General features: G+C 36.4%; 1 protein-coding gene across 37 annotated transcripts in view; it reads left to right on the top strand.

Annotated features, from left to right (window-relative positions):
• The window catches only part of RIMS1 (regulating synaptic membrane exocytosis 1), a 335,679-nt gene that overhangs the window by 236,856 nt on the left and 70,956 nt on the right, over positions 1-27,867 (top strand). For 14 of the 37 annotated variants that reach the window (XM_055714419.1, XM_055714416.1, XM_055714435.1 and 11 more), the window contains 5 exons: positions 553-735; positions 2,065-2,177; positions 7,732-7,761; positions 17,662-17,774; positions 27,119-27,285. In XM_055714419.1, the coding sequence (XP_055570394.1) occupies positions 553-735; positions 2,065-2,177; positions 7,732-7,761; positions 17,662-17,774; positions 27,119-27,285 (606 nt within the window). Of the gene's footprint in view, positions 1-552; positions 736-2,064; positions 2,178-7,731; positions 7,762-9,000; positions 9,769-12,755; positions 15,795-17,661; positions 17,775-27,118; positions 27,286-27,867 lie in introns of those variants that run through there. The other 23 variants (XM_055714449.1, XM_055714450.1, XM_055714432.1 and 20 more) reach the window with 8 other exon arrangements.

Genomic DNA, 27,867 nt, shown 5'->3' with positions numbered 1-27,867 from the left:
TATATTTTCATTAGACTTCCTTCAGAACTCTATTTCTGTTTTAGGACTTAGAGCAGAAAAATCCTTAAATAGATCCCTTATTTCAAACTCCTAAGGAAACCAAGGGAATTACATAGGTGATTACATATTGTCCTTTTTTAGGACACTAACTGAAATCCAGTTAATATTTTTAATAAACATAAAATATATGTTTTAGAAACAGAAATGCTTTGTGGTAAACCTAGGTATTCATAGCCTACTTTCTGCTAGTATTTAGGTCATATGTGTTGTTCACTTGTGTTTAAAATGCAGCTAGAGTTTTTGGCTGACTGTCTGCTATGTGCAGTGCAGTTCAACAGGTCCACAATTAGGGTCAAGTGCATCTGCAGTGGTGAGTGTTCTGCAGTTCATGATTTTGAAAATAGATTTGCATTCAAAATCAGTAACTTTGATCTGAAATGTCAGCCCTGGTCCTGCAGCCAGGATTTGCAATGTTCTTTGATGGAGGGGGACATGGAAAGGTGTGCCTGGAGCTAACAACTGAACAGTTTCTTTTTGGCCCTGATGTTTTAGGGGTCTGCTACCATGTCTTTCTAGAAGGGGACTTCCAACCCCACGAACAACTGAACAGCCAGTCATTAGGGGAAAACACCACGCTCGCTCCAGGTCGAGTGAGCACTCTAGTATCAGACCCTTATGCTCTGTACATCACCTAGCGCCGGGAGGGTCGGCGCCACCTTCTCCACTTCTGACAAGGTTGCTATTATGTGTACAGCACAGCTTTCATGTTCTGCCCCCCAGGTGTCAGTGTGGTGGTGTTCTTTCCTGAACATACATGGCGCATTCACTCATTCTGGCACTGTAGATTATCCTCTTTTCATAGTATTTACACTTCTCTCATATCCTTTATGCCACCTATCTTCACCATCCAGATGGTACTTCTTGTTGTTGAATTTAAATAGTTATGCAACGCAAAATAAAAAAAAACGGCTGTGTTTTGTCCTTCCATTGTTGTGTTTTGTTCTGTATCCATATGAAAATTATCAAAGCTTTTTTCTTGAACACTGTGCAGGAAATCACATACTGTTCACACAGCTAACTGATCTTACAGGCTAAGAGAAAGTCAGTTGATCTGTGTAGTGTGAAAGCCAACAGTATTTGTAACTTGCACAAATGTGTTACATAAAATTGCAAATAACCTACTTACAATGTTAGTGTAGTAGATGAACTGCTTATTCACTATAGTGAGTGTGGCATTACTGTAACTGGCAAGGACATTTAAGAGTAAGCTCTCCCTCTCCACGATCTGCTTCTTCTCATCTTTGTTTACTTCCTTAAACTTTTCCCCTAGTTATTAGAGATGGCCCTACTTATTTTGCATACTTACCAGCGTTCCAAAGGTGTTTGATGTGTTACACTCAGATGCTGTATCTATGTATAATAAATCGAGTAGCCAAGGTGTTCTGAAATAGTGCTAGCTAGAATTCAGCTACAGGGATTTAGGATATATACTTAGGTATGAATATTAAAAATCTTGTGCATTTGTTGCACGCACACATACATGCACCTCCCCCAGTACCAAGGTTAAAGGTCTTTTTCCTTCTTTGAGTTCAGGGAAAAACAACATGTTATCCCATGGGCATAGATACTTGTTGTCCAGTGCTCTGTGGCCTTGTGCAATTACTGCATCAGCACAAAGGGAATACAAGATGCCACCTCTATATTTTATTTTTTGTATTGCCCTAGTACCAGTACAGGAGAGCATATATAAATTGTGAGTCATATGCATATGCATAGAAAACTGCTTTTTGTCCAGTGTTTTTTGGCTAGTACTTTATTTTAAAAATCAAACAACAAAACAAATGAAAATATTTCTCCTGAATTGAAGGTAGTTAGAGAAATTAAACATAAGGTTTTGTGAGTTAACTGGGTATGTAGTCCTGAGTATGTGCATATGGCATACACCAAATGCAAACTTCTTCAAATCCATCTTTGCTATATGCAACTTAATATGTGATTGAAATTCAGAATATACAAATTCTCTTTATTTGGGTTATTTCACTTCTATCTTAATTTTATTTGCAGAATACACCAACAAGGAAGTCCAACACAGTCTCCTCCTGCAGACACATCCTTCAGCAGTCGCAGGGGAAGACAGCTACCACAAGTTCCAGTAAGAAGTGGCAGTATAGAGCAAGGTATCAAATAATGAGCTTATGATAGCTCAAACTCTTTGATTTCTTACCTTTCTTTACTTAAAGTCTACTTTCATAAATACATGTTCGATGCTATAATTCTACCTATAAAGCAATAGAAGAGAATGAAAGCGTATTTGTAGTCTGGGAAATCCAGTAGAGTTTTGACTGGTGGATTTTACACATGGTTTAGTTGCCTTGATTTTCTAGTACCATTTTATGTTTGTCTGCTTTAAAATTTCTATTAGAGCTGTGGAAGTTTCCAACATGTGTCTAATGTGTATTCAGCTAAAGAAATCAGGGGCAAATATTTTGGCAAGTCTTACTCATTTATTTTGTGTTTTATATCAATTGTTGTGCACAGATTAATAATAAATATCACAAATCTGCTTTTCTTCTGGAGTTCATAGTCCAGTGAGTAAAGAATGAAAATAATCACTATGGGGAACGTGAAAGCACAGGTCATCAGCTCTTCCTTAAGAATAAACTCATCAGGCAGAGTGCTGCTCTTTTCTGAAAGTGTCAATGTAGACCTAATGGTTGTGGAAGATGTTTTACCTATTAATATCAAATAAGTATGAGTATTGCTGTTTCCTTTTCTAGCAACATACAGCACGCAAAGTATGAGCTATTGTGGTAAAATGAAATACACAATGGGTAATATTTGCACATTCAGGTTTTCTTCTGTGTTTAAAAAGCCTCTTTTCTCATTGACTACATCAATAACTGAGATCGCCATGTACTGCAAGGTTTTCTTCAATGTGGAAATGACAGAAATGCTTCTAATTATGAAATAATTATAGTGTTTTGTAGAACTGTTGGCAGATCACTTTCTTGAGTAGGTAATGTTGCTGGCCATGAGCTTTTCATCACGATAGATTACCATAGGGGTTTTTTTTGTATGATGGCTTACATTAACATGTGATCAGCTTTCATGAGTTTTATGGCTTTGGGCTCTGATGACATGCTACACCTTCAGTTAATACATATAAAAGTGTATTCTTGTTTTATACCTTTATTCTGAATCATTAATAGACTAATACAAGTGGGTTTTATTAATTTTAAACTTTACATTTGAGTCATCTCATTTTGTTTTGTAGTGAACCTAGGACTGTCTAGATTATAAACTAGTTACAAACCACATTTACAGCTTCTATTTCTGCATATTAATAAATCAGGAGCTTTTTAGGGAAATGTAATAAGTAATGAATTTCAAATTTCTTTCATGTTTCTTCTGCAGTTTCAGAACTTGGTACAATATATAATGATAAAACAGCTTTCAATTTAATTTTAAGTTGGCTTTCCATCGGATATTCATTTATCATCTTTCTGCTATTCTTGATAACTGGTGTGTTGAGAATAAAATACTAGTTTATGTTTTCATAAACACATTGGAAATGAATGTAAAACTTCCTGTGAAAATGAGTGGTGGTGGTATGTATGCAGAAGAGGAAAGAAGAAAATTAAAGTTGAGGAGAAGGCTAAAGCTACTGTAGGTTTAGAAGGTTGTTGATACTGTGAACACCTGTAAAGTAATGCTGTTTCGCTGAACTCTTACCTACACTTGTGGCTGATAGGCTTGCGTCTTATATATAAAATGTACAAGTACGATGTGACATATCATTTAATTTGTTATTATATATCATACTGCATGGAATCGAAGGCTAAAGAGATTTCCTTCTCTACATAGTACTTTGATTTTGTCTAAGTGACTGGGTTGTCCTTTTTAAGGGGAAGTTTTCTGGTTTTACCCATGTTTAATACTTTGTTCAATCTGAGAATACATTTGCAGAAAAATACTAAATTGAATAGGTTTTATAAAATATTTTTAAATGGTGGTGTCAGTATCTTCTGAAATAAATATGACAGTGTGAATAAACTTTATAGTACTGTAAGAAATTTAATGCAGCGAAGCTATAGGTTCATAGTGTTTGCTCTGATTTATAGTATCAAATTTTAATAGCAGATTCACCTCTTTAATCTCTGTCAAATGAATCAGGGTCAAATGGAGTGACTAGAAGTGATCTGACCCTAATGTAGGATTGAATCCAAAGCATATTGATGTCTGTAAAAGATTTCCATTCACTATACTTGGAACTGATTTATGTCCTTCACGATTTAAATTCACAGTCACCATGCATATAGATGATATTAAAATCTAGTGTGATATACAAATGTTATAGGGATAATTTCAAAATTCACTTTCTTCATATATAAATAAAGCTACTTTTTGGTTGTCAGTATTGACATCCTGTGTTTCAAGGAAATCCTGTATGATATCATTCTTATAGTAAAGTGCTTCTTTACACTCTGTACAAATTCTGTTGTGTCGGGAGGGTTGAATCCACATCTAAATATATACATCTATGAATCTATGTCTGTTTTACAAATCACAGTGATTGCTGTAAAAAGATTGAATGTCTGTATATCAGGCCTGGGTTGTGGTTTTTTGCTCTTTACACATTCAGGAGGCATAGAAGAATCCAGTCAAGTAATGTTATTACCTGTTAAAGCTGTCATTATGGAACAAATTAGAGTTAATGAAGGAGAAAGGGACTGGTAGTGGTTTTCATTTTGAGAAACAGAATGGTATTTAAAGATCTTAATCTTTAATCTTTAGCTCTCAACTGTAAATTATCATATCCATGTTAATAAGGCTTCTTCTAGGGCTGACATTGCATCTTGGACATTCCATTTGTCATTGTCAAGTTTAGAACTAAAAAAACAGTTGTGTCCTTGTCTCGATGTTATCTTAGGTATTGCTCTGGTTGGCAGTTTGAGAATCATAAAAGGTCAACTTGTGAGAAAATAAGGTATTTTTAAAGGGTCCTTATTAATAGACGCACTTTATTAATGGGCACGCTTTCTTAAAAAAAAATATATATATCGTAGAAGTAATCCTTACAGGGAAGACCAAAGTAGTAGTCCTTATTCCATTACAGAAATTGGGTTAGTACTACTGATCAGGAAGAGAGAAAAAGTCTTAAATGTAGAGGAAAAGTCCAGTTTAAGGACTAAAACTTCAAAACAGCATAATCATGCATGCTGGCCAAAAAAAAAAAAAAAAAAAAAAAGAGGCGGGGGGCAGGTTCTTGGTGATTATGTCCTAAAGGGGATAGCAGTTTTACTAGTTTTGGAGTGGGGGAGGGAGGTAGTTATTTTCACTTGGAACAGTTCTAACTAAACAAAATTTTTAGCAACTCCAGTATGTGCAGACTTTTTAAAGTGGCTATTGTTAAGATTGTAGGCTTCTGTAATTTTAGGCAATGCAATTTTTATTTTAGTTCCGTGATATTCAAGGAAGACATGGCTGTATTTCTTTCCTTTGCAATCCTGTCAGCAGTATTTCCTAGAGTGCAAGACACACGTTGCATCTAAAGGTCTTGAGATGCTTCAATATTGGAAGTTAGTCTGGTATAGGTGTGTCTGTGTGTGCTTTTTGAAATAGTCACAATTTGCTAGTCATTACGCTCACTTATGCTATTCAAGAAGTGTTTCTCATTTCTTTGTTTTAACTAATAATTTTATGAAAGTACCTAATAATATGAAGATGTTTTGTCTCAGTGACTAAAGCAGTGAAATTCTAAGCCATGGTAAGGACAATGGTGTGTTTTCAATATGTCATCCTGTGCTGAACTAGAAAAGATTTACATCAATGGTGGTTTTTTTTCATTTGCAACATGTTTGAGTGGAACTGTGCAAATCATTAAGAGGTGTGGGGATTCTGCATTGACTTTTTTTCAGCTGTTTCTATAACAACTTTGTTATATAGTTGTGTGGGTTTTAAATTATACTTTTGTATAAAGCATATTTCTGTGATCTTTACTGAGTCCATTGTCTGCCACTGCAAATATGAAACACCACAGGAGTTCTTGGTTGAATAGGATTTGAGGGTGGGTCTCTACACTTTTGTATAATGGTTAATCATTGTACTGATCAAGGAAATGAATGCAGCCTGAAGTTCTGTAGTATTTCTCTATAGTCCTTTTAAGACACAGTAAATATTAGGGATAATATTAGAAAATCTATCAAGTAAATAAGAAAAAACATGTTATGTACTATTGAAATTTATGAACCAGCAAGATAAATGTGCAATGGTTGTTTGTAGCATAGAAATTCTCTTTAAGAAATAATTCATGCAAAACAGGTCTTTCTCCCTTTATTTGCTTCTGTTTGGCTGTTCACAGCATGATTTCTTTTTCGTAGCTTCAACAGTGTGGTTTCATGTTTCAGAAGTCCTATAATGAGAGCAAGGTTTGTGATAATCAGCAGTCTGTTTACATGTAAAGAGCATCTGTAAACATAACTGAAGTAGTGTGGTTTTATGTTTCCAGTGACATCTGTTCACAGCAATAGGCCTTATGTAGTGACCTTTAGAAAAGCAAAAGTGCGACCAGCATTAATTATTCCTGTATCTTAGTTCATGTTAGAAAATGCTGCATAAGCTTTGTACATAGCTTATATGCAGGTGAAGTACGTGTGTGTGTGCGCTGCTGTTTTGTGAGGGAAGGCTACATTAAAGACTACTGGTAACTGAATGGGGATTATTTACGTAAAGTTCACATGTATAATATATGTACAAGTCTTAAATGGTAGTCACATCATAGAGGAATTAAGTATTTTGATGACCAGTCTTTCCTTTTAACAAAAAAGAATCAGAATTTTGTACACAAAATCAGTATGTTGTGAAATAATACATTTGTGTTGCAAGTACCTTTTTATATTTAACCAACTTAAGATCCTAAAAAAATGAATAGCTAGTGAAAACTGTGCTGTGTATATGTACTTGATCTGAAGTGTCATTGCAGTGAGAGTGGCTTGAGTAATGGTGAAAGATCAAACCCTTTCAGTTAAAACCTTTTTTCAGATCCAACAGTGTAAAACTTGAGTGACAGAAGAAAAATAATAAGTCATTTCAATTTTAGATTTTATTCTTTTAGTGTTGTTTGTTTTGTCTTCATATTTCTAGTTTTATTTTTAAATTATGAGGTGGTACTGCATATTTTGAGGCAGCTTGTGGAATCTTTATTCACGCTGGAGAGGGTTGTTTTCTCAGCATTGCTAACTTGCAAATAAGTTCAAGCTTCATAATCTTTTATGTTTCCCTTAAAGACAGACTTTCAATAGTACAGTGATTATTGAGTATTATAGATTTATGTTAATAGAAAATAAATTTGTAACACTCATTATTGCAGAAAAGGCTTCAGTATCTAAAACAGGGCTAAATGTTTCAGAAGTGAGAGTGATAGTTAAAGGAATTTTCAGATTTTTATGTCATTCATCAATTTGAGTATGACGGTATGCTGGAGCAGAATACTTAAGAGTCCACAATCTGGTTCTCAGTAACTTCATTGTTCCTGTTAATTTTAAAGAAAAAGTCATAGGCTTTATTATTTGTCATGGTTTATCATTTTATTTTTCTACATTACTTTTGCATATGCTGGAGTACTGCCTACTGTACATGCCATTGTCATATGTAACGCATTTCTTTATCTAACTTTAAATTTGCTGATTTCTTTTTCTGTTTCCATCATTCCGTGCATTTAATTCATTGAAGAGCAAGAGACTTTTAACTCTTCCACAAAAGGTAAATATTTATGTATTTTTTTTACAAATGTTTGGCAACTGTTAATACTGGCTTTTCCCTCAATATATTCTGTCAATATATAGTATTTAGTTAACAGTGTTTAACAGGCAAATAGTTTGTTTCTCAAATATCTGTATGCTATCTGATGCCCCTCTTTAGAAGCTGAAAACAGTTTCTGCTGTGATTTCTAATTTTTCATTCTGAAATGCAGTATACTGTATTTAACAGGAGTAGTCATGGTATTTTACATGGCTCAGAAGGTGCTCAAATTGACTTAAAGTTCACACAAAGACTACGATTTTACCTAAGCTGCTCTTGAGCTGTGCACATCTGGTTCTATTGATGCAGCCATGGCTCTTGACATCTGTGAAGGATGTTTTGTAGGTCAGGGTTTAGGAATACTTGAAGGTGATGTTGGCCAGAAACTGTCTTTCATATGGAGAGAGATTCTGAAGAAGGAGCTGTGCTTTATTTGCATGACAAGACCTTGACACTCAGAAAGTCACATTGTAGGGCAGGTTTTTAGGGGCACACACAGTGCTCACCTCAGACAAATTCTCCATGTCTGTGCTAATACCATTGAGTCAGTGAGCTCAAAAAACAGGTATCTAATGCTGTCCCACAAAGTGAAAAGAATAGTCAGTCATGTCCCTATCAAGGCAATGTTGCAGAGAAGTCCCTCTTTAATTTTTTTTTTTCTTTTTGCTGGAAGTAGCAATTATCTTGAAATCAGAATGAATCTTGGAGAGAAAAAATGAAAAAAAAATCCTTTTTGATGTTAACAGCGAAATACTATGCTGCATAAACATTAATAGCACAGATTAACTTTCCCTGACCTTTAGTCCTGAGTCCTGCAGATCTTGGGAAATGCTGGTCTGAATACAGGCTTTGGAGGGCCAAAGCCAAACTGTGAGTTGAATCAGAATATCTCCTACAACTTCTTTACTTTCTGTAAGGGTAATTCCCACTGACACATTCATCATTGCTTGAGTAAAAATACAGCAGCTATTCTACAAGCTACTAATTCCAACACCCATGACAATACTTACGAGTATGTTTTCATGATAATGTTAAAAAGATGAAAAATAAATAACATTTACCTTGGGTATTAGCAAGTACAGGTTATTTTGCAGCAAGAATGTACTATGAAATATCTTAAGAAAGTGCTAAGAATGGTTGATTTTACAAACTATTTCTGTCATTTTTGCTTTCTGCAGTATTTCTTTTTCTCTCAAACAGAACAACACAAGTCAATCATGCCCATTTGTGATTTATGCCTCTTTCGAGTTCAGAAACTTTGCCCTGTAATTCGGACTGCAGTGAATGTTTCTTTGTTTAAAACAGTTGACTTCATGCAGACAAAATAGGCCCTGCCTGTAACAGGTTTGTTTCCACGAGATTTGGATGGATCTGGTCCAAGATTTGGGAGTGTGTAGAAGGTGGTGGGATCTTCATGCACACAGATTCCTCTGGCTTGAGGGAGCTTAATGTAGATACAGCCTGGAGGCAGAAAAGAGCTGGGCAAAAGAAGAGGAGTGGGAAGAAGTGGAGTGCTGGCAGTTGTGGGGGACCGTGAGCTGATTTACACTAGTAGCCCACTATCACCTCTGACTTTCCCCAGTGCAGAATTGGAGATAAAACATATAGCCAGTAGGTGAATGGGAGATGGAGATGGCAGGGTTACAGATTATTATGTGGCAAGAGACATAGGTGTGAAGGAAAGCATGTAATACAGATGTGAACAATACTGACCAGATAAATTACAACAAAAATAATCAAGCATCTGTTCCACTTAATCAGTGGAAGGGTTGCAATAAAGTCTTCAGCAGGTTACAAAAATGCTGACTTGGATTGCTGCCAAAACCAGTGATTTACATTCTTCAGATTTTAAGAAGTATATGTTTGCTTTCTTACTGTTTTAATAGAAGCTTCAGTTCGGATCATCTTTGACAGTCTTTGATGAAGAACTGAGTGTTGTTGCATCAACCACTTAAGATTTTTATATTGGCTTATCTTCCTTCTGGATTGAGTTATTAAACTCAAGATGGCCACCACACCTCTGTGTGTACTGGGATATCCAAACTCATTTCCCAGCTTGGCAGTCTGAGTATGGGCTTTGGTCATGCCTCCGTTCTGATTTGGGAGGTGGCCCAGGGCAGTGTCAGCTCCCATGGGAAGGAAATCCATGCACACAAGCTTAAAGGAGCCACAGCTAGTCAGGTACAGGGACCAGGGCTGCAGAGTATGCTTCAGAGCCCATCTCCCTCACTATCTGCACGCTGCTGATAAGTACTTTTTGAAGTTGTATACGTAGGGAGGTGGTGACAAGTTCTTTATCTTAGCCACAAATTGATTTTTCGGTGTTACTAACCTTATATTTCAAAACATTCATCTGATCATGATTTCAAGATTTTGCGTGTTTTCTAAATTTCGTGGTAGAGTTTGCTGTGGATTTTTGAAGTAATGTAATCTACCACAGGGATATTTTGTGTATGCATATTGCAAAACTAATCCTGAAGCCTGAGCAGAAATAACCTCATGACTCTGTTATTATTTCTGAAACGCTTCATCCTGGTACAGCACCAGAGTTCTCTCTGCTATGCTGCACAGCCAGCTCTCCAGTGAATGCTCCGTTCCCTCCTTGCTTCCATTGCCCACTGCACTGGGGGATTCTCCCACCCAGATCTCACCACGGCTTTATTTCTCTGCTTTTGTTTTGGACATAGGTTCTGCCTAGTTTCTTCTTCAGCTTCCACTTCTCACTTCCTCAAACCAGACACTGATCTTTCCCCCACAATCCCCACCCATAGATCACCTAGGTAGCACAGGTAGGTGAAGCTTCTGGCTGTTGCTGTGTAGAAAGGCTGTGTACATGCCTCTAGACTGCATTGTAGCTGTAGCTGTTGGTCATTGTTCAACTTTTCTTCTTAATATGAAGTCTGAGAGTGAATCAGATCTGTCAGCTTCTGGGATAAGTGCGGATCCCTGTTGCCCTGCCAGAACCTGGTTTTTGTGCCTTAGAAACACTTAGTATAAGATAGTTTTTAGGAGACAGATTTTCACTTCAACTTACTTTTCAATAGGTTCCTTGTGTAAGCGAGTATTTCTATCTGTTTAGACTTCTAGACCTTTTCCTTTAAAGTTTGCATCGTAAAGGATGTGTGATATCTGCTGTTAAGGGCTACAGCTATCTGAAATCTTCATCACAATTTCTTCTTCTTACATAGCTTAATCCAACGTTTATTAGTGTAAGAAAGATCTGGAGGATTTCCAAATTGTAGTTTACATACACCTCTTTTCTGTCTTGACTATCTTGACCAGAAACATGAAGTGCCTCCAGAGTAAAATATGTGTTTGTTGCAGAGTTCACTATTATAGAGAATGGTATCGCCAGTGCCAAGACATTCATGGGTTTTCCATAGTCTAGGAAAAAACAGTATGGTTATCAGTTTTAATCACAGACCAGGTAATGTCACCAGTAATTCTGGCATTAAGTCCATAGTTGGGTTTGTGCAAGAATGTCCTTTTAGAAAGGTATTTTCACTTAATGACTGCAAGTGATGGAATTTTTTTCCTGTTCTTAACCACCTGGCTTCTTAAACATATGTCTTATTACTTAGCTAGCATTACCTAACTTCATAGCTACTGGGCATTGTTGTACCTGTATCTGCTAAATTGAAGATTGTTAGACTTCTGTTGTTAGAAGTCTTCCTGTATGTAAATAATTATGGACCACAATCAAGCCACATATTTCCATTCTTTGTAATACTTTCCTAAATGTGTTTCTGCAAGACCACGTCCTGGACTTCATATAATTCTCATTACTTCCCTCTGAATCTTTTTCACTATCAGTATTCTTGAAATGATAACGTTCCTAAATTATCAATCCATAGACCTCAGATAAAATGAGTATCTTCCAGTTTCCATCTTTATTTTTGATGTCCTAATACTCTCTATCTTAGTATGTCATTTGAGAATTTGTTGTTCTTTTCGTAAACATCAAGACTTATTTTCATTTACCTTGCCAAAATTTCCCTTCTCCTTTCTTGCCTTATCATTTGCTGGACAGCAACAAGTCTTCACTTCAGAGATAGTGATATTTTGCTGGAGATACATGTGTAGCGTGTACAGCAGTTCAATTGTGGGGGTAAGGTGGTTTTCCTTGGAATTTGGTAACGGTCACACCACAACACAGGAGGTAGTTTCAATGCTAAAACAATTTTAATCCCTTTTTTTCAAATGTATGAATAGGGGTTTTTTAGATGTATATTGACAGAATTCACAGCTTTCCATAGTCTACAGAATGTAGAGTGTCTTTGGTGATTGTTGTAATGTGAAATGGGTGGATACCTAAACAGTTAATCTCAGAAATTAAAAACCAGAGCTAGAAAGGCAGCTATAACATTTATGCTGTTCCTTGCTAGTTCAGTGTTGCTGCCTGCGGTACAATCCATATTCCAATGAGCCCATATATGTTTCATATATTATGCTGTCAGCTTAATAGATAGGTGTTTATAGCATCATGCCATTTAAGAAATTTTGCAAATAATTTAGAGTTTAGTGCCCCATTCCAACCTTAAATAGGGGACTTAAAACCTTAAAATTACTTCAGTTCCTTTTGCACTGGTCACTACTGTTGGTGCAACTGTTGCAGCTCTCGCTGATTTTCATGGGATTGATCTGTTGTTCATACCAATGCAGGTTGAATTTATTTTAAGTCACTTTTTATGCATTGTTAGATTCACATTCTGTGGATAACAGAAATATACCTGTGATACATTCTGTCTATCTACTAAAGTACTTAAAACAAACAAACACCACGACTTTATCTGCCCTACTATATTTGATATGTTAGAATAGTATATTGCTTATGGTTCTGTTGTTTTGTACATAATTGAAAAGGTAGCATATATTCTGAACAGTTAGTATTCTAGCCAGGTCTAACTTCTCTATCAGTTAAACAGCAGATAGGGGTTGAAATGTGTCCATACTAGTTTTCTGAGCATAGAAATAAAGATGAGGGCTGTCAAGTAGTTAACGCCATCAAGTGTAATGCTATAAAACTTATCATAGTGCTGACTTATTAAAAGTTATATGGCTAGTACATATATTTTTAGTAAACAGATGTCTTAGAAAAATTAAGAAATTGCCTTCTCCTTTAAGAAAACCCAACTGTTAGCCTATCCTAATTTTCTTTGAGAGTAGATTGCAGGCTGGAAATGAGATCTGTAGCTATAGCTATTTTCATTGTTTATTCCTTGCCTCCTTTAAGTAGCATTTTATGGACTTGCATATTTTATATAGTTGAAGGACAGCACATATTTTATAGGCTTTCAATAAAAAACCCCCACACTTTCCTTATGATGGAAACATGTACCAAGAACTTCCTTTAATGTTAATCAAAACTTCTTTTATCACAAGAAATATAAGCAAGTTCTAGAATTTTTTTATAAGTAAAAAGCCGGCTCTTCCATTATGTGCATATTTTAATTGTTCTTTTAATAGTACCTCTGCAGATCACCTCTGCAGATTGGCAATCCAGATTTTTAGTTGTACTTCCAGCATGCAGCATATTTAGAATCCTGTAAGGTCTGTTACGAATTACAGTACAGGGTGCACAGTCTTCACAGGGATGTTTCTTTAATAACATGGGAGGAAGAGACCCCAGGGGAGCTGATGAACCTGCTATGGGATGGAAGATGGTCTTAATTTTTTAGACCATGTCTTCTTTCTTTGAATCTCATTAACAGTGGAAGCCAGATGGGACTTAGCAGTGAGTTGAGTAATAAACTAAGTAGCAGCTCAAGGAACTTTGTTTGATGGAATACCATTCAGAACTACATTAAGCAGTTAATTCTTGGTAGCTTAGTGTGGTGGGTTGACCCAAGCCAGCAGTTAAGCACCCACCAGCTGCTTTCTCACTCCACTCCCCACAGCGGGATGGGAGAGAGAACTGGAAGAGCAGTAGTGAGTAAAAACTCATGGGTCAAGATGAAGACAGTTTAATAAGTGAAGTGAAAAAATGAAGAAAAATGATAAAACCATAAACCCCACCACCAAGTGATGTGAAGGCACTCACTCACCACCTCCCACCAGCAGACCAGTGCCCAGCCAGTCTCTGAGCAACAGCTACACTGGAAACCCTACCCCCAGTTTTATTGACAAGGATGATGCTATATGGCATGGACTGTGCCTTTGGTCAGTTGGAGTCATCTGTCCCAGCTGTTTCCCCTCCCAGTCTGCAGCCTGCTCGCTGGAGAAGGCAGGCAGGCAGGCAGCACGAGAAACAGGGAAGGCCTTGGTGCTGTCAAAGCACTGCTGAACAATTGCTAAAACATCAGTGTCTTATCAACGCTATTCTAGTCACAATTCTAAAACTCAGCACCGTACAGGCTGCTGTGAAGAAAACTACCTCCATCCCAGCCAGACCCAGTACACTGGGATTACAGGAGTCAGGCAAGTTTATAAATATTTTAATGGAATTGAAGTATAACATTTTGATTCCATTCATATGTCTGTCTTTTCTCTCCTGCATGGCCTGGTTGGTTTTGTACATCATGGTTGTACATCATGGTTTAGGAGTAATAAAAGCTTTAGCTCTAAACTTTCACCCCTTATCTAAGCAGTCTGCTCAATGAGTTCTTTTCTTTCAGTTGCTTCTCATACTGATTGATCTCACATCTGAATCAGCAGCTCTTGAAGAGATGAGAGTTATAGCTCTTTGAAGCGTGACTTCTGACACCAGAGAGTAACATGTTGACACAACTGGTATTGATGGTAGTTGTACCACTAATTTGAGACATGTATGGGAAATCTCCATATTTTGAATTCCAGGGCCACTGTAGAATTTAAAGGTTTTAGGATTACAGTGCTTCAATCTGTAAGTTACTGTGTAGGCCTACCTCTCAAGAGCTCCAGGAAAAGCAGTGTGTAAATGCTGATGTCTTAAAGTAAAGTAGATCCATATTTTTCTAAGAGGCAGGTTAAGTTCTTGAAGTATTGTTTATGTCAAATTTTCGTTACCTGTGGTAACCAGCTGTGTTCCAAGAAAAGTAATGTGATCGTATGGTGGTGTTACCTATGGTTGTTACAGCTTCTGCTAATGTGCTTTTGCTCCTGTGTTAGATTTTTTTTTTGTTTCTTGTGATTAACGTGTAAAGAGTATACCAGGCTACTTATCAGGCAGATGAAATTTTCCATCACAGAATTGAAATAGAGTACATCTGCTCAGATGTGCATGGTCAACAAAGCTGGAAAGAACACAGATTTTCTAGAGCAGACTTACATTTCACACAGTTGCTTGCTTCAAAATACATTAACAGCTAATTGGTGCTAAACTACATCCTACTCCATGCACAAACCCAAATTTCTCCATTAGAGAATTTAGATTTACTTCACAGTCCTCATTAATTGTTCTCATGTTATTTTATGTAATGATAGCCAATAATGAAAACCAGAACATAAGTGTGTCACTAAGGTTAAGGACTTAAACATAACAAAAATCAAGAATTAAAGAGTTAAGGTTGAATTTTTGCCCAACCTTGACTGCAGTAATTTTCATGTATAGTCACCAAAATGGCATCTTATTACATAATAGAATATTCTTTCTCAGGTATTGTAAGTAATACAGAGTAACGTTATATCGTATAAGTTATTTAGTATACCGTACACTTGACAGGGTAAAGCACCTAAAAGTCACACAGTGAAAGGGTTATTAATCAGAGTAACTCTAATCTGTGCACCATACCCACATAGGGCTAAATTTTTAAAGGGGTCTCAATTTGACTCTGATTTTATATCCTCAGCCTACTTCATGCATGTATGATAGGATTAAGATATCTGAGGTTTTTACTTCAGTCACTATTTGATATATCTTAATCCTTTCATATCTGTCCTTAAAATAAGAGGCCATCTTTAAAAATTTCACCTAAAGTGCTCAATTTTGCCTTCAGATACCTCCATGCAACTTCCATTGAAGTAATTGGAGCTGTGCCTGCATATCTGATGGTGGAACTGGACTCATTGCAATTAAGGTACACATTTACCGACATAATTAGTCATCTGGAATAATTGCTGGCCCAGTGTGACATTCTGCATGTGCAGAATTTCTTAGATTGGACCCTCTGCGTATAAGAGATTGAAGATTACAATAACTTTATTTTGTGCCTTAAATTTGTAGCTGTAGCAGAATTTTAATGTAATTTGCTGTATTTAATTTTTCTTTTTTAAAATAAGAAATGTGGAAGGAGGACATGAAAACAACATATTTTTCACAGTGATGTCTTTGTATATTTTTTCATACTCAACCAGCTTACAGACATTCCATCATTTCCACAAGCACTTTACGGGTGGTATGTGCATGCACAATGGTGATTTGTGCAGTAACACACAGTTTAAAATATCCAACCTTGAGTGTACTACTTTTGTTTTATTTTTTTGCATCTTTGTGCTAGCAAAGCACAGACAAAAAATAGATGTGTAAAGAATCCCACAGTTAACTAACACAAAACCAACATATGAGAACTTCAGTATCCTTTAACTCACAATACAGATCTTTAAAAAACATGATAGAGCACTTATTTTCCACTAATTTAAAATAATCTGCGTTTTGTGATTGAAAATTGATTCCATGCAGCTTTTAAATTGGTGTGTGTCTCCTGTCACTGACCTGGGGAGGGGCTCTTTAGAAAAATTTTTACTTTTAAAACTAATTGTTACAGAAAGAGTCATAAAAATCCATGGTTGACCCAAAAGCAGATGATTTTGTGGAGGATTTCCCAAATAAAATGACAGTCTTGTATTTGTGACCACACAAAGAGTTCCAACTAAAAGAAATTTTCTGGGATGTTATAAGTTGTTAAAACACAATGAACATAGTGAGTACTCCTGTGATTTAGAATAGTTACTAATAAATATTTGGGTATAGTTCTAGAAGTATTAAAAAGTGCCAGTTTTCAAGGTATTGATTTTATTGGTATTCCTTTGCATTTATAGTGTTACCAAGTTTAAGAATAGTAAAATATATAATTCCCTCTGAAAATTATCCACTACACAAAGGTTAACTTATTGTAAAGAAGCCTTATTCCAGAGGCTTTCACGCTGCTCTTTCTGCTAGTACGAGGTCATCTTCCTGTGGCAAGCACAGCCAATATTAACTGCCATAGGTTCTTCAAATTGAAGAAGATGCTCTTTATAGCACCACAGCTTCTTGAAGGTTTAAGATCAGATGCAATATTTTAAACAAAGACTGTCACAGGGAAGTTGAAAGCACAACAATTAATTTGTTTGAAACAGAAGTGAATATTAGAGAGCAAAGTAGTGCATTTAAAGGACTCTTTGTAAAAATAAAAAAAAAACACTAGAATATTACTGGGGTTTTTACTGTGACTGGTTGAACGGATAAATTATCCTCTCAAATAATCTTTATCTATGGTAAGCAGTTATGTTCAAGATAGCAGTAGGAGTTAATTACTTTAGAAATAAATTTTAATACCTGTTTAATGCTTTAATTCTTAGAATGCTACTGTACTATTTTCTACATTTAAGTGAATACATGGTTAGATGATCATGGATTTATGTCCCCTGTATCCAGAATACCTAGGAGGTTTATAATTCAGCCTATCATCTAAATTCTTTCACTCTTTTCATATCTGTTGCACCAGCTTGATAATGTATAGGAAATTGGGATGACTGCCCATTTTCAGGTAAAGACTCTTGCAGTGGAAATGGCTGATTTCTTGACATTAGTGTTCCTTTGTTCTGTGTTTACACCTTGCTTGTTCTACATGTTTGTACATTGTTTTGCTGAGAAGCAAATAAGCTAAAATTGTTGCTAAACCATTTGTTTTTCAAAAAAAGTTTTCACTATTTTTAATTGATTTTCATTGTGTGTTTTTGCAGCAAGCTTAGTAGTGGAGGAGCGAACGAGACAGATGAAAATGAAAGTGCACCGTTATAATCAGACATCAGGGTCTGGTTCTAGTCAAGAACATGAGCGTGATCAATATACCAAGGTAAAGTCAGTAGTATGGAAATGATACTTTGGCTTGAAAATTGAAGACATAAACCTGTTTATTTAAAATAGTATATATAACCCTCAAGAACACTGTATTATAAAGTCCAACAGAAATGTCTTCAATACCTTTAACATTGATTTTATCCCTATCTGATGTGCATTGGACTTAGTCATTGATGTCATCTAAAATGAATCTGCAAAAAACATAATGCTTCAGCACTAGTTCAGGAAAGAAAGATCCTTCAACAGCTGTTAAACAAAGCTGTGTCACCTCTAGCTTAGTAAGTCCCTGGCCTGCAAACCCCTGGAAGCTGGAAAAGTGGGCCATGGAAGTACCATGGTTTGTTGGCCTGACGCTTTGGTTCTTCTCTTGCTGTTGTCTGATGTGTAGAGAGCTGGACAGAATTAGATCCAATCACATGCTGCTGTTCTCATATGTGTGTAATTTTTTTGCATCCCAATAATGTCACATATAAAGTATTTCCTTTCTTGAAATACATAGATTACTTTGATATCCTTTCCTAATAAAACTGTAAAGATTTTCTCTGATAATTAAATGTACCTGAAATTACATAGCTGAAATTATATAGAGGGAATTTTTTTTTTTTTTTAAACTTGATAATGCTAAAATGATATCCCACAACCTTGTAAGTTTAAAACTGTACAGGCTTCTGAGTAATGTGCTGAAAACATCTCACACATCTGCACTGCCACCTACAAATCCAGTTGTAAGGGGCTGGAGCTGAACTTCCTGCTAAAGACATTTTGCCTTGTGACACGTAACCAAGAGGGAACATTTGTAGAAGTCAGGAGAGGAATAGATGGTTAGATTCTGTGTTTCCTTTTAGAAATACAGCACGGTTTCAGTGTAGGCAAAGTAAAGGGGAGACAAAACCAGCAGTAATTCAGTTGTGGGGTAAGCATTCCTGCAATTCTATTCTGGTGTCTTTGAGAGTTACGTGCTTTCAGTGAATGAACATGGGACAGCAGTATGAATGTAGAAGTCCACTGTAAAAATTCAAAGACAAACATAGCTATTGTGTGCATTAAAAATAATGTCTCAGAATAACAGTAGTTGGAAGAAAATCACAGCTTTTATTAATTTACACTTTCGTGCTTCAAGAGCCACATTTCAAAGACGCTTGTATTTTTATTTCTGTGTTTAAGAGAGATTTTCCATTTGTGAACTGGTGCCGTACAAAAAACAACAAACATTGTCAAGCACCCAACACTGCGGACATCAGAACACTCCTGGCATTTTCTGCCATAGCACAGGCACCAGACTTTCTGTCCCTGCCCATCCAGAGTCACTTCCCTGTGTTTTGCAGAATTGATGCATGCTCCTGGAGGCACAGGTTAAAATAGCGGATAAGTGAAGTAACTCAGCAGAAACAAACCCACAAATTTACTTTGGAATGGGTAAATAGGCAGTTAGGCATCTAACTTGTAACATCTAACATATTTGAAAGATTTTTTCAAGATCTTGTTATGGTTAAACGTGGAGACAACTTTGATAATGATGTTTCTGTTTTGAGACCACCTCACTGTGAACATAGAACTTAAATGAACAGTTCTCAAAGGAGAGAGAAATAGGAGAAACAAGGCTTTAGGTCCTCAATTGCCAAATTGTGGGACATCAGTGCTATTATAAAAACCCAACAATTGGGACTGAAATTTCCAGGTGAGATCATCTGTCAGAAGCCAGAAAGTGTATAAATAGAACAGCTCATTGGATATTGGGTTTGCCATTACCATCACAAGTCAACTCAGGACAAGGGGGTGAGATACAGTGTGTGTCTGTGGTACTTCCCAACCAGTTAACATGTTAAAAAAAAAAAAAAAAAAAAAAAAAAAGGGAAAAACAGGTTTGATAAAGTTTGCAGGGGAGAAGGGTAATGTGCGATCTGAGGACTTTGGCCAGGATGACCAAGTGTATACCTTTGCTCATATTTAAAGGACAGTTTTCTGATTTGGATTGTGCTAACAGATCGATTCAGATTTTTGTATTTTTTTCATTATGAAACATTTTTAAATTCTGACTCTCTTTAATATTAATCATAAGCATTATTTTTGCTCCTCAATATTTTTTTTACTGGGTTAATGTAGAGCCAATTTATGGTTAAATAGTTGTTGGAGAACACCAACCTGCAATGTTACGAATTTCTCTTATCCTTTAGTACCTAGGGTTTTCTAGTATTGTCTTTAGTTTTTAAGTATATGTGGAAATGAAATTAGAATTTTAATCACAGCTTAATGAGTACTAAATGGAGAGAACTCTGTTGAAAATTGTTTTATTCAGAATATTTTTTAGAAGTATGACCACAATTTTGAGGAAGCAAATTTTCTGTCCACTGTTACAAGAAAAATACTTTTGGAGTACCCAGTGTTCTGACAGGCATGTACTCCTTTCCACAGTAAGGAGAATGAATTAGTTTTCCTGGACTTCAAATCCCCAAAGCTTTAACTTTTCAAGTATTTTCTACATGAAAATGGTATAGCCTTAGGTAGGATGGTCCAATTTTTCAGTGCTCAGAACAAATTTTATTAGCACATTCTAGTGCACTAAATTCATCAACGTAGCTATTTTGCTTCATATCACTATGGTGATAGTAATCGCTTTTAAAATGTTAGTAAAGCAAACCTTATGCTACTGTGTTTCTTCACTCTCATAAGATGCTGAAAGAGTCGAGAAAATAAAGCAGACAGATGAAGACTTAGACAGCTCTAATGAAAATGTAGTAAGTCTTATCAGGTGGTGCAGTAAAGCTGATGGCTAAAACCATCAAGGACTTAAGATATATCTAATTTTTGGTGCTAAAATATGTGACAAATTCTTTGAAAGCTGCAGGAGCAAAACTTATTTTAAATAAGAATGAAAAAATGTTCACGTCTAATAGACATTTTGGAATAGTGAGAAAGAAATATTAAATGGCTATTAAAAAAATAGCAGTTGAAATCAGAGTTTGTCCCTCCTCAACAGAATTAATTCTTTCTTTGCCAAGTAGCAGTGTTTGCCCACTGCTTCAGAAAATAAGTATTTATATTTATTAGAGAAATTATGCTGTGCTGCACATTGAGAAAATATTCCCTTCTGCTTTTCAGAGCAATCAGCTCACATGGATTTGATTCTTCCACTACTTTAACATTTGCAAATATGCTTGGTTTATTACACATAAAATTCTCTAAACCTTTCAAAAATTTCCCTTCGGTATGGACTGGATCTCCTTTGCAATAATTATGTGTATGCAAAATTAATTCCTTAAATATAAATATGTTTTCTCTTGTTTTGAAACGAGCCCTTTTTTGAGAGAGGCATTCTAACATGGCCTTGGCAATTTCCAGTCCATTTCTGGTGCATTTCTTCCATTTTTGTAGTTTCTTTCATTCAGTAAGTCTTAGTAAGCAAGCTTAGTTTTTCAAGCTTGCACCATGCAAGTTAGTGTGTTAACATTTTTAAACAGCTGTGTTTTAAACATCCATTAATGGATTTTGAATAGGTAGCCATCTGCACTACAACATTTGTATAGGTCTTGATGGCTGTTCCACTCTAATTGTTTTGAGACCTTCACAGTGTTCACATCATTATTTTGTTCAGTTCCAGTGGAAGGACTCCATAGTTTATGTGAAACAGTTGAATTCTAAAAAACTAAATGAGAAAAAAAAAAAAAAAAGACCCCAAACAAACAAAAAAACCCACCCAAACAACTAAACCCTCTGTGGATTTGGCAAAAAGGTTTAAAGAAGAGCTTTAAACATCTGTCTGCCTTCTTTCTTCAGCATTGGTAAAGCTATAGTGGCTAGTATGCACGTATTTGTGCTGTTTCAGTGTTTAAGAGAATCAAAACACTGGTAGCATAATTCTGGGTTTGCATAGATATAAATGACAGTATATCATAATAAGGCTTTTAATTCAAAATACAGTAGTTTTTTATTCCAGATGCCATACACAGAACACAAACACCATGCTGCAGCTGTTCCAGCTTCCCGGAGAATGTGCAACACATTTTTTTATGGAAGGACTGTTCGTTCAAGACTGTTACAGATCAGAGCACTGTAGTACGTACTTAAAAGGACATCACACTATATTTAGATACACTACCGACTCAGTTAAGGCTGTATGTGATTGGAAAGCATTTAGCTTAAAAGTGTAATCATGGCATTAGTTCAGTGGCACTCTATAGATTTAATTTGATAATTAATGTCTGTAAGGAAGGGCTGGATAGGAGGTTTGGGAAGATAGGAGGCTTATTATGTTAAGTTTTATGAGATGCTGGGTAAGGCATGACTACGTATAGAAAATGCTCTTGGACATCGATGTGATGATCCCCCTTCATCCACCTTCAAGAAAAAAATATTTACTATCATAGAGATACAGAAGTCACTCTAGTACTGGTAGGTTTTCACAAAATTCGATTAGATTCATTTATTTGACTTACGGACTTCACTGCAGATTTCCCATGGTTTGACTTGCTCATTTTACTGTTCTCTGTTAGAAACTTGGGTGGTCACAGTAGTTGAGTTGGATACAGTTACAGGAAGAGTTACTTAGAATCGCTGGTGCTTACTGGACTCTGGAGCATCAGGTGATCATCCCCGCTTAAATTTCTCATTTAATTTCCTCATTTTAAGCATTTAATTAGGCACATATTTCAGAGGTTAGTCACCTGAGACTTTTTTTGTAGTCAAACTCCTTCATTTTCCAGAGCTCTGAAATATTGTATTCTTCATGGTTTGGGGAGATCAATCTAGAAATATAAATACTTATTAATATGGAAGATAATATAATTGTAATGGACTATTAAGTGCCTTATGATCAGTAGAATTGGGACTATTGTTAGTCATGGAGGAACTGTAAAAGTGTTCATGAAGTGCACTCTTGGTTTATGTCTATGTTCTTTCCATGGATATAACACATCTGCAGTTCATCATAGCCCTTTTTTTCTCCTTTTGCTGGCATAGAACAAGCAGCAACTCCACAGATAGCAAAGTGAATGGAACAACTGCATTTCAGCTGTTTGTATTTCATCTAGTTATACTGAAGAAAACTTCTGTCTTTGTAATGCAGAAGCAGACAGTGCAAATAGTTTGGGAATTTGAAGCTAGTTGCTATTAATGCTTAAAAAGACAGACCTGCTTTTAGTAATTGCTATTAAAGTTACTGCAAACATCAGCAACTCTCCCAATAGAAATGTTACATAAGCTTTAACTCTGAAAAATGTATGAAAGAGAAGTGATTGCACTGAAAATTCAGTTTATTTTGAAGCTTCAAAATTACATAATATTTAAATATAAAAAGACAGGAAATTTTATTACAAATGCAGAGTTATGAAGAGCAGTAGTTTTCTAGATGAGCAGGACTGCATCATGTTACTTTTGAGCCCAGCTGGAAACCTGCAGGCAGTACTTCAATGCAGATACCAAATAAGCAGATCTTAGCCCCTGACATTTTTCTTCTGAATGGTAAGTTCAGGTGTGTTGCATCAGTAAAATACTCTTCTTTGAATGATCACTGCTTTGTACTTCTGTCTGTATTTGAGGGGGAAAAAAGGGTTAACTTCAAAATTGTTTTAATTTTGTTCATCTGTTAGCTGAGATGACTGATTATCAGACTGAACTGAAAAGGGGTAGGTAGGGAATAAACAGAAAAAGTTGTATGCTTCCTGTAGAGGACAGTGAATTCAGTAGAAGCAGCAGCTATAGGAAGGAAGAGCTAAATCCAGAAGTAGTAGTAAAATGTAAATGCTGTAGCACTCAGCATTAACTTTCAGCATCACCACTTTTTGTGCTAAACTTTACTTCTGTGAAGGGAAGGGGTTTCAATTTCTCCAGAATCACAGCACTGACATATAGTATAAAGTGGTAGTGAAAGCTCAACCATGCCATGAAAATCTCATTTGGGAGGGGATACTCCATGTTTCATGCAGTAGCTCTGTGATTGCAGTACCAAGGCAAGTAGAAGACATAGATTCAGGGATTTTTAATTTGTGTCCCAGCACATCATAAAATCCTCTGTTTACCGACATATGAAATCCAGTCTGATAATTACAAAGCAGTTTCATTTTGTACAAACTGCTGGACTATAGGAAGCAAGACAGAGTGAGGATATGTACATAGCCCCCACTTACAGGGGGATGATACTTGGGCTGAAGACCGTTCAGCGTTCAGTGAGGCTGAGTCCCTAAACAGTCACTGATATACAGCCTGGGACTTGTGACTTCTCTCCCAGTATCCTAACCACTAAGCTGGACAATCATGCTTGATGCTATCTCTTTTTCTCCTCCCCATCTTTCCCAGTCCATGTAAGGTAGAGCAAATTCAGTACAAGTGAAACAGAGGGTCTTCAGCTGCAACACATGACATATATAGTCCCCTGTGTTCAACTTTTGTTATTTTGCTTGAATAATAAATTGACTGCTAGACAAACAGCCAGATTCAGCTGTGGCTTGGGACAAAGGCCAGCAGCCTATACCTCCCTCAACACTTAAGAAGAAGAAGGGCTTCCAGCAGGATAAAGGAAATCACCACATCTGGCCTTGATGCTTCCCTTGATGGGAAAGCTCAGATTGTGTCAGCCTTCTCCAGCGGGCTCAGGGACCACATGAATCTTCTACCATTCCAGATTCACTGTACGTACTCTCAAACCAAAGGCCACAAAGATAATTAGGACTTTTTGGCGAGGAAGAAAACTAGCTAGACATCATAATGACGGAGGAGGGAAGTCAGATTGTCTTCAGCAAGTACAAATAGAACACAGAGATATTTCTGAGACACTCTATTACACATACAAAACCCCATATATTTGAGAGAGATTGCATGGTTATGTATGTTTTAAACAAAGTATTTTTAAAACCTCACCTGTGGAGGAGTTGGTTTTGGATATAGTTTAAATATATAGGAAGAGTGTAATTCCTATTCACTGAAGTCAAGAGAAATTTTATTATTTAATAGGACCATGATTTCTTTTGTAATTGCAATTCTGTTTAGCTCAGTGGAAAGCCAGAATGCTTTTCATATTTTTTAGATGCTTCGTTTTGGGAAAGCTTAAGGGATTCATTAGGAATTCTGTGGGAATTTTGGATAAAATATCAAGGCTGGCTCAGGAATGGGGCAGTTTAACTTAAACTGGAAAAAAATAACCATTCAGTTTTCCAGCCTCTGAACATTTATCTTTAGCCTAAGTAAAAAGTTTTCATAGATTGTATTCTTCCTTTGTTTTTTTTTCTTAGGCTTTAGAAGAAAAATGTGTCATCTAAAGAAGTTTAAATATTCCATTAGTATGAAATAGAGCTGATAAGAATTAGAGTGCTTTGTGTTTCCATTTCAGAGAGGTTTGTTTTACAGTCTGAAACAGAGCAATCAGCAAAATTATTTAACAGACTGTACAAGCCATTTCCAAAAAGGTGATCTGAATAACCATGTCATCATAGTCTCACCTTAACCCCGTTGGTCATTTATATTCTGAGAAGTCACGCCAAGTCACTTGGAAGGAGAATCTCCAAATAAATCCTCGCTGTAGTTGAAAATATTTTAAAATATTAGACAACTTCAGTCCTCTGTGTTACCCACTTCATTAAACCAGAGTTCCCATGCATCTGTTTCCATGTCAGTCCCTGTTAGACATGGTGTTTGAGCTCGAAGTCATCATGCTCCAAGCTATTCTGAAATCATCTGCAGTTTCATTTAGTATTTGAAGCTGAAAATTTACCTTTAGTAAACCAGAGCTTTCTCCACAAATGGTTAATTCAGCCAGCCAGTGCAAGCCCCTCACAGGGTATTGCTGAGAGTTTCCTCGGTGCATGCTCCTTAGGTCAAACCTCCAGGTTTTTATTCATACTTTGATTTGTGTTTTTAATTTTGGCTTATGCCATCCAGGAGCTGTGAGTAGCCCTGAAACACACATTGAGACGCTAAATCTGTATAACCTCTATTTCTCCTACAGATTTCTGTATTTACAGTCAGAGCTTAGTATCATCTTTATTCCCTCCCCTTCTCTGCTCCCGTTAACTTCCTCATCTTATCTTAGTTGTTTTTCCAAGTGTGCTGTGGAGACCTCAAACATAGTTGCTGAAAGGGACCAGAGCAAGAGGAGATAAACCTGGCTTGAAGACAGGAGGCCTGACACGTTCGTCTATACAAACCCAAGCATGTGTTCACCAGGCTTTTGAAATTGAGACATGACATTTGCTGATTGACTCAGCCTGCAACCCAGTGCCTAGTTGAGCTGGGGATATTCAGACTGTCACAGCTTTGTGTATAATTCATAAATAAACTTTTATGACTTGCAATTTTATAGAGGACAGATCCAGAAAATGAACTCCCTAGAGTGTCATGTCAAAAACTGCCTAGTCTTCCCATGTGTTAGTGGTTTTCCCATAACATGCCCTGGGAAGTATGCCACTGTTTTAGTGACTTCCCAGCCAAGGGTACCTTGCTGCCTAATGACAGTGGAGTTTAGTTTTGTGAACCTGACAATGATTTGATCCTCTCATCTGTGTGACTGAAGATTTAGGTAAGTGTGACATTGCTAGGATTGAAGCTTCCTTTTAGGTATGTCTGACTGATGATGTGAGTAATCAGAGTATGATGTAATAGGCGGTGTGGTGTCACACTTGGTTTTAACTAATCAAAGCTTCTGCAGTTAGAAAAAGGGAAATAACTTCTGCCCTTGTCCACGTATTCCTCCTACTGGGTCTTTGCTAGTTCTCCTGTGTTTGCACATGTAAAAGCTACTAGATCAGGGAACTGATCTGTGTGAAAACAAATACGATTTTGGCTGAGTTAGCTTTCTGCCTGACTAGTATCATGATACAGAGAGATATTTTGAGGTAGAAAATGTACTTTTTTCCTTTTCTAATGGAACTCAGGCATTAAAATCAATCCCCAGTGTCAGCTTCATGTAGAATTACATTTTATTCAGACTCATATGCAGTTCTTCTGTTCCAAACTAACTCTGTATAGGTCTTTCATAGGTTATTTTTTAATATTTGAAAAACTGAATAAAGGGTCTGTAGCCAAATAGATGGCATGCATATGCTTGTGAAGATGTCTGCCCACTGCATAAACATTTCATTATAGTTCCAGTGTACTAAAGAACCAGCAGCCTATTTCAATTCCAATGCTGTAATTTGTTTTAAAGTGTCTTATTTAGTCCATAAATATCATGTTTGATTTCTTCACTAGGCATTAAGTTATTATTTAAGATAGGTGTTTCTCTGAATTTCTTACAGTTTTGTTAGACCTAAAAGCATTTAGAGAGAATTGTCATACTTAGGTCATTTGTTGTCTCAGTATGTGTGTGATGTTTTGATAAGACTCCTCACCCTTTCTTTTCTTGATCTCTAGTATAACATACAAACAGATCAGTACAGAAGTTGTGATAACGTCTCTGCCAAATCATCAGATAGTGATGTCAGTGATGTGTCAGCCATTTCCCGAACCAGCAGTGCCTCACGCCTCAGCAGCACAAGTTTTATGTCAGAGCAATCTGAACGCCCTCGGGGCAGAATCAGGTGAGTTCTCAGAGCAGCTTCAATGGTATCACACACCCCTCTTTTGTTTAGTGCCAAAATATGGCCAGAAATTATCGAAATTAGATGAACACGACATAAGAATTTACAATTATGCATATATAAACTGTCTTCCGTTGCTAGCCTAAGATGACAGTATCTTTACAGTTGTGCATCTAAAACAGAAAGCAGACTTCCCATGAGGAAATGACAGATTAATGTATCTGTGGCAAGTGGAACTTGAGCACACACTATCATCTCATTGCTGACTATGAATCAGTGTAATCTATATGCCAAGAAGGTATTACAGCATAAATATTACTAGGTATTTTTATCTAAAGAATTTGCTTTCATAAAAGTGCTGGTTTTCTTGCTTTCAATCTATGTATTTATCTCGCTACCTACCTGCTTTTATTTTGCTGTTTTCATGCATATGATAAATGACTAGATTTGAAACGAGTATTTATATAATAATTTTGATATCTCTGGTTCAGAAGTAGTTTATTTCATTTACTTTATCATTAATCAAATATATCTTTCATCCCTGATACTAATCTCTTCTTCATTTAGTGCTTTTTTAGATAC

Source organism: Falco cherrug, chromosome 6, assembly GCF_023634085.1.
Source record: "Falco cherrug isolate bFalChe1 chromosome 6, bFalChe1.pri, whole genome shotgun sequence".
Taxonomy (NCBI): domain Eukaryota; kingdom Metazoa; phylum Chordata; class Aves; order Falconiformes; family Falconidae; genus Falco; species Falco cherrug.
Note: the sequence above shows the minus strand (reverse complement) of the source record. Positions and strands in the feature narration are given on the sequence as shown.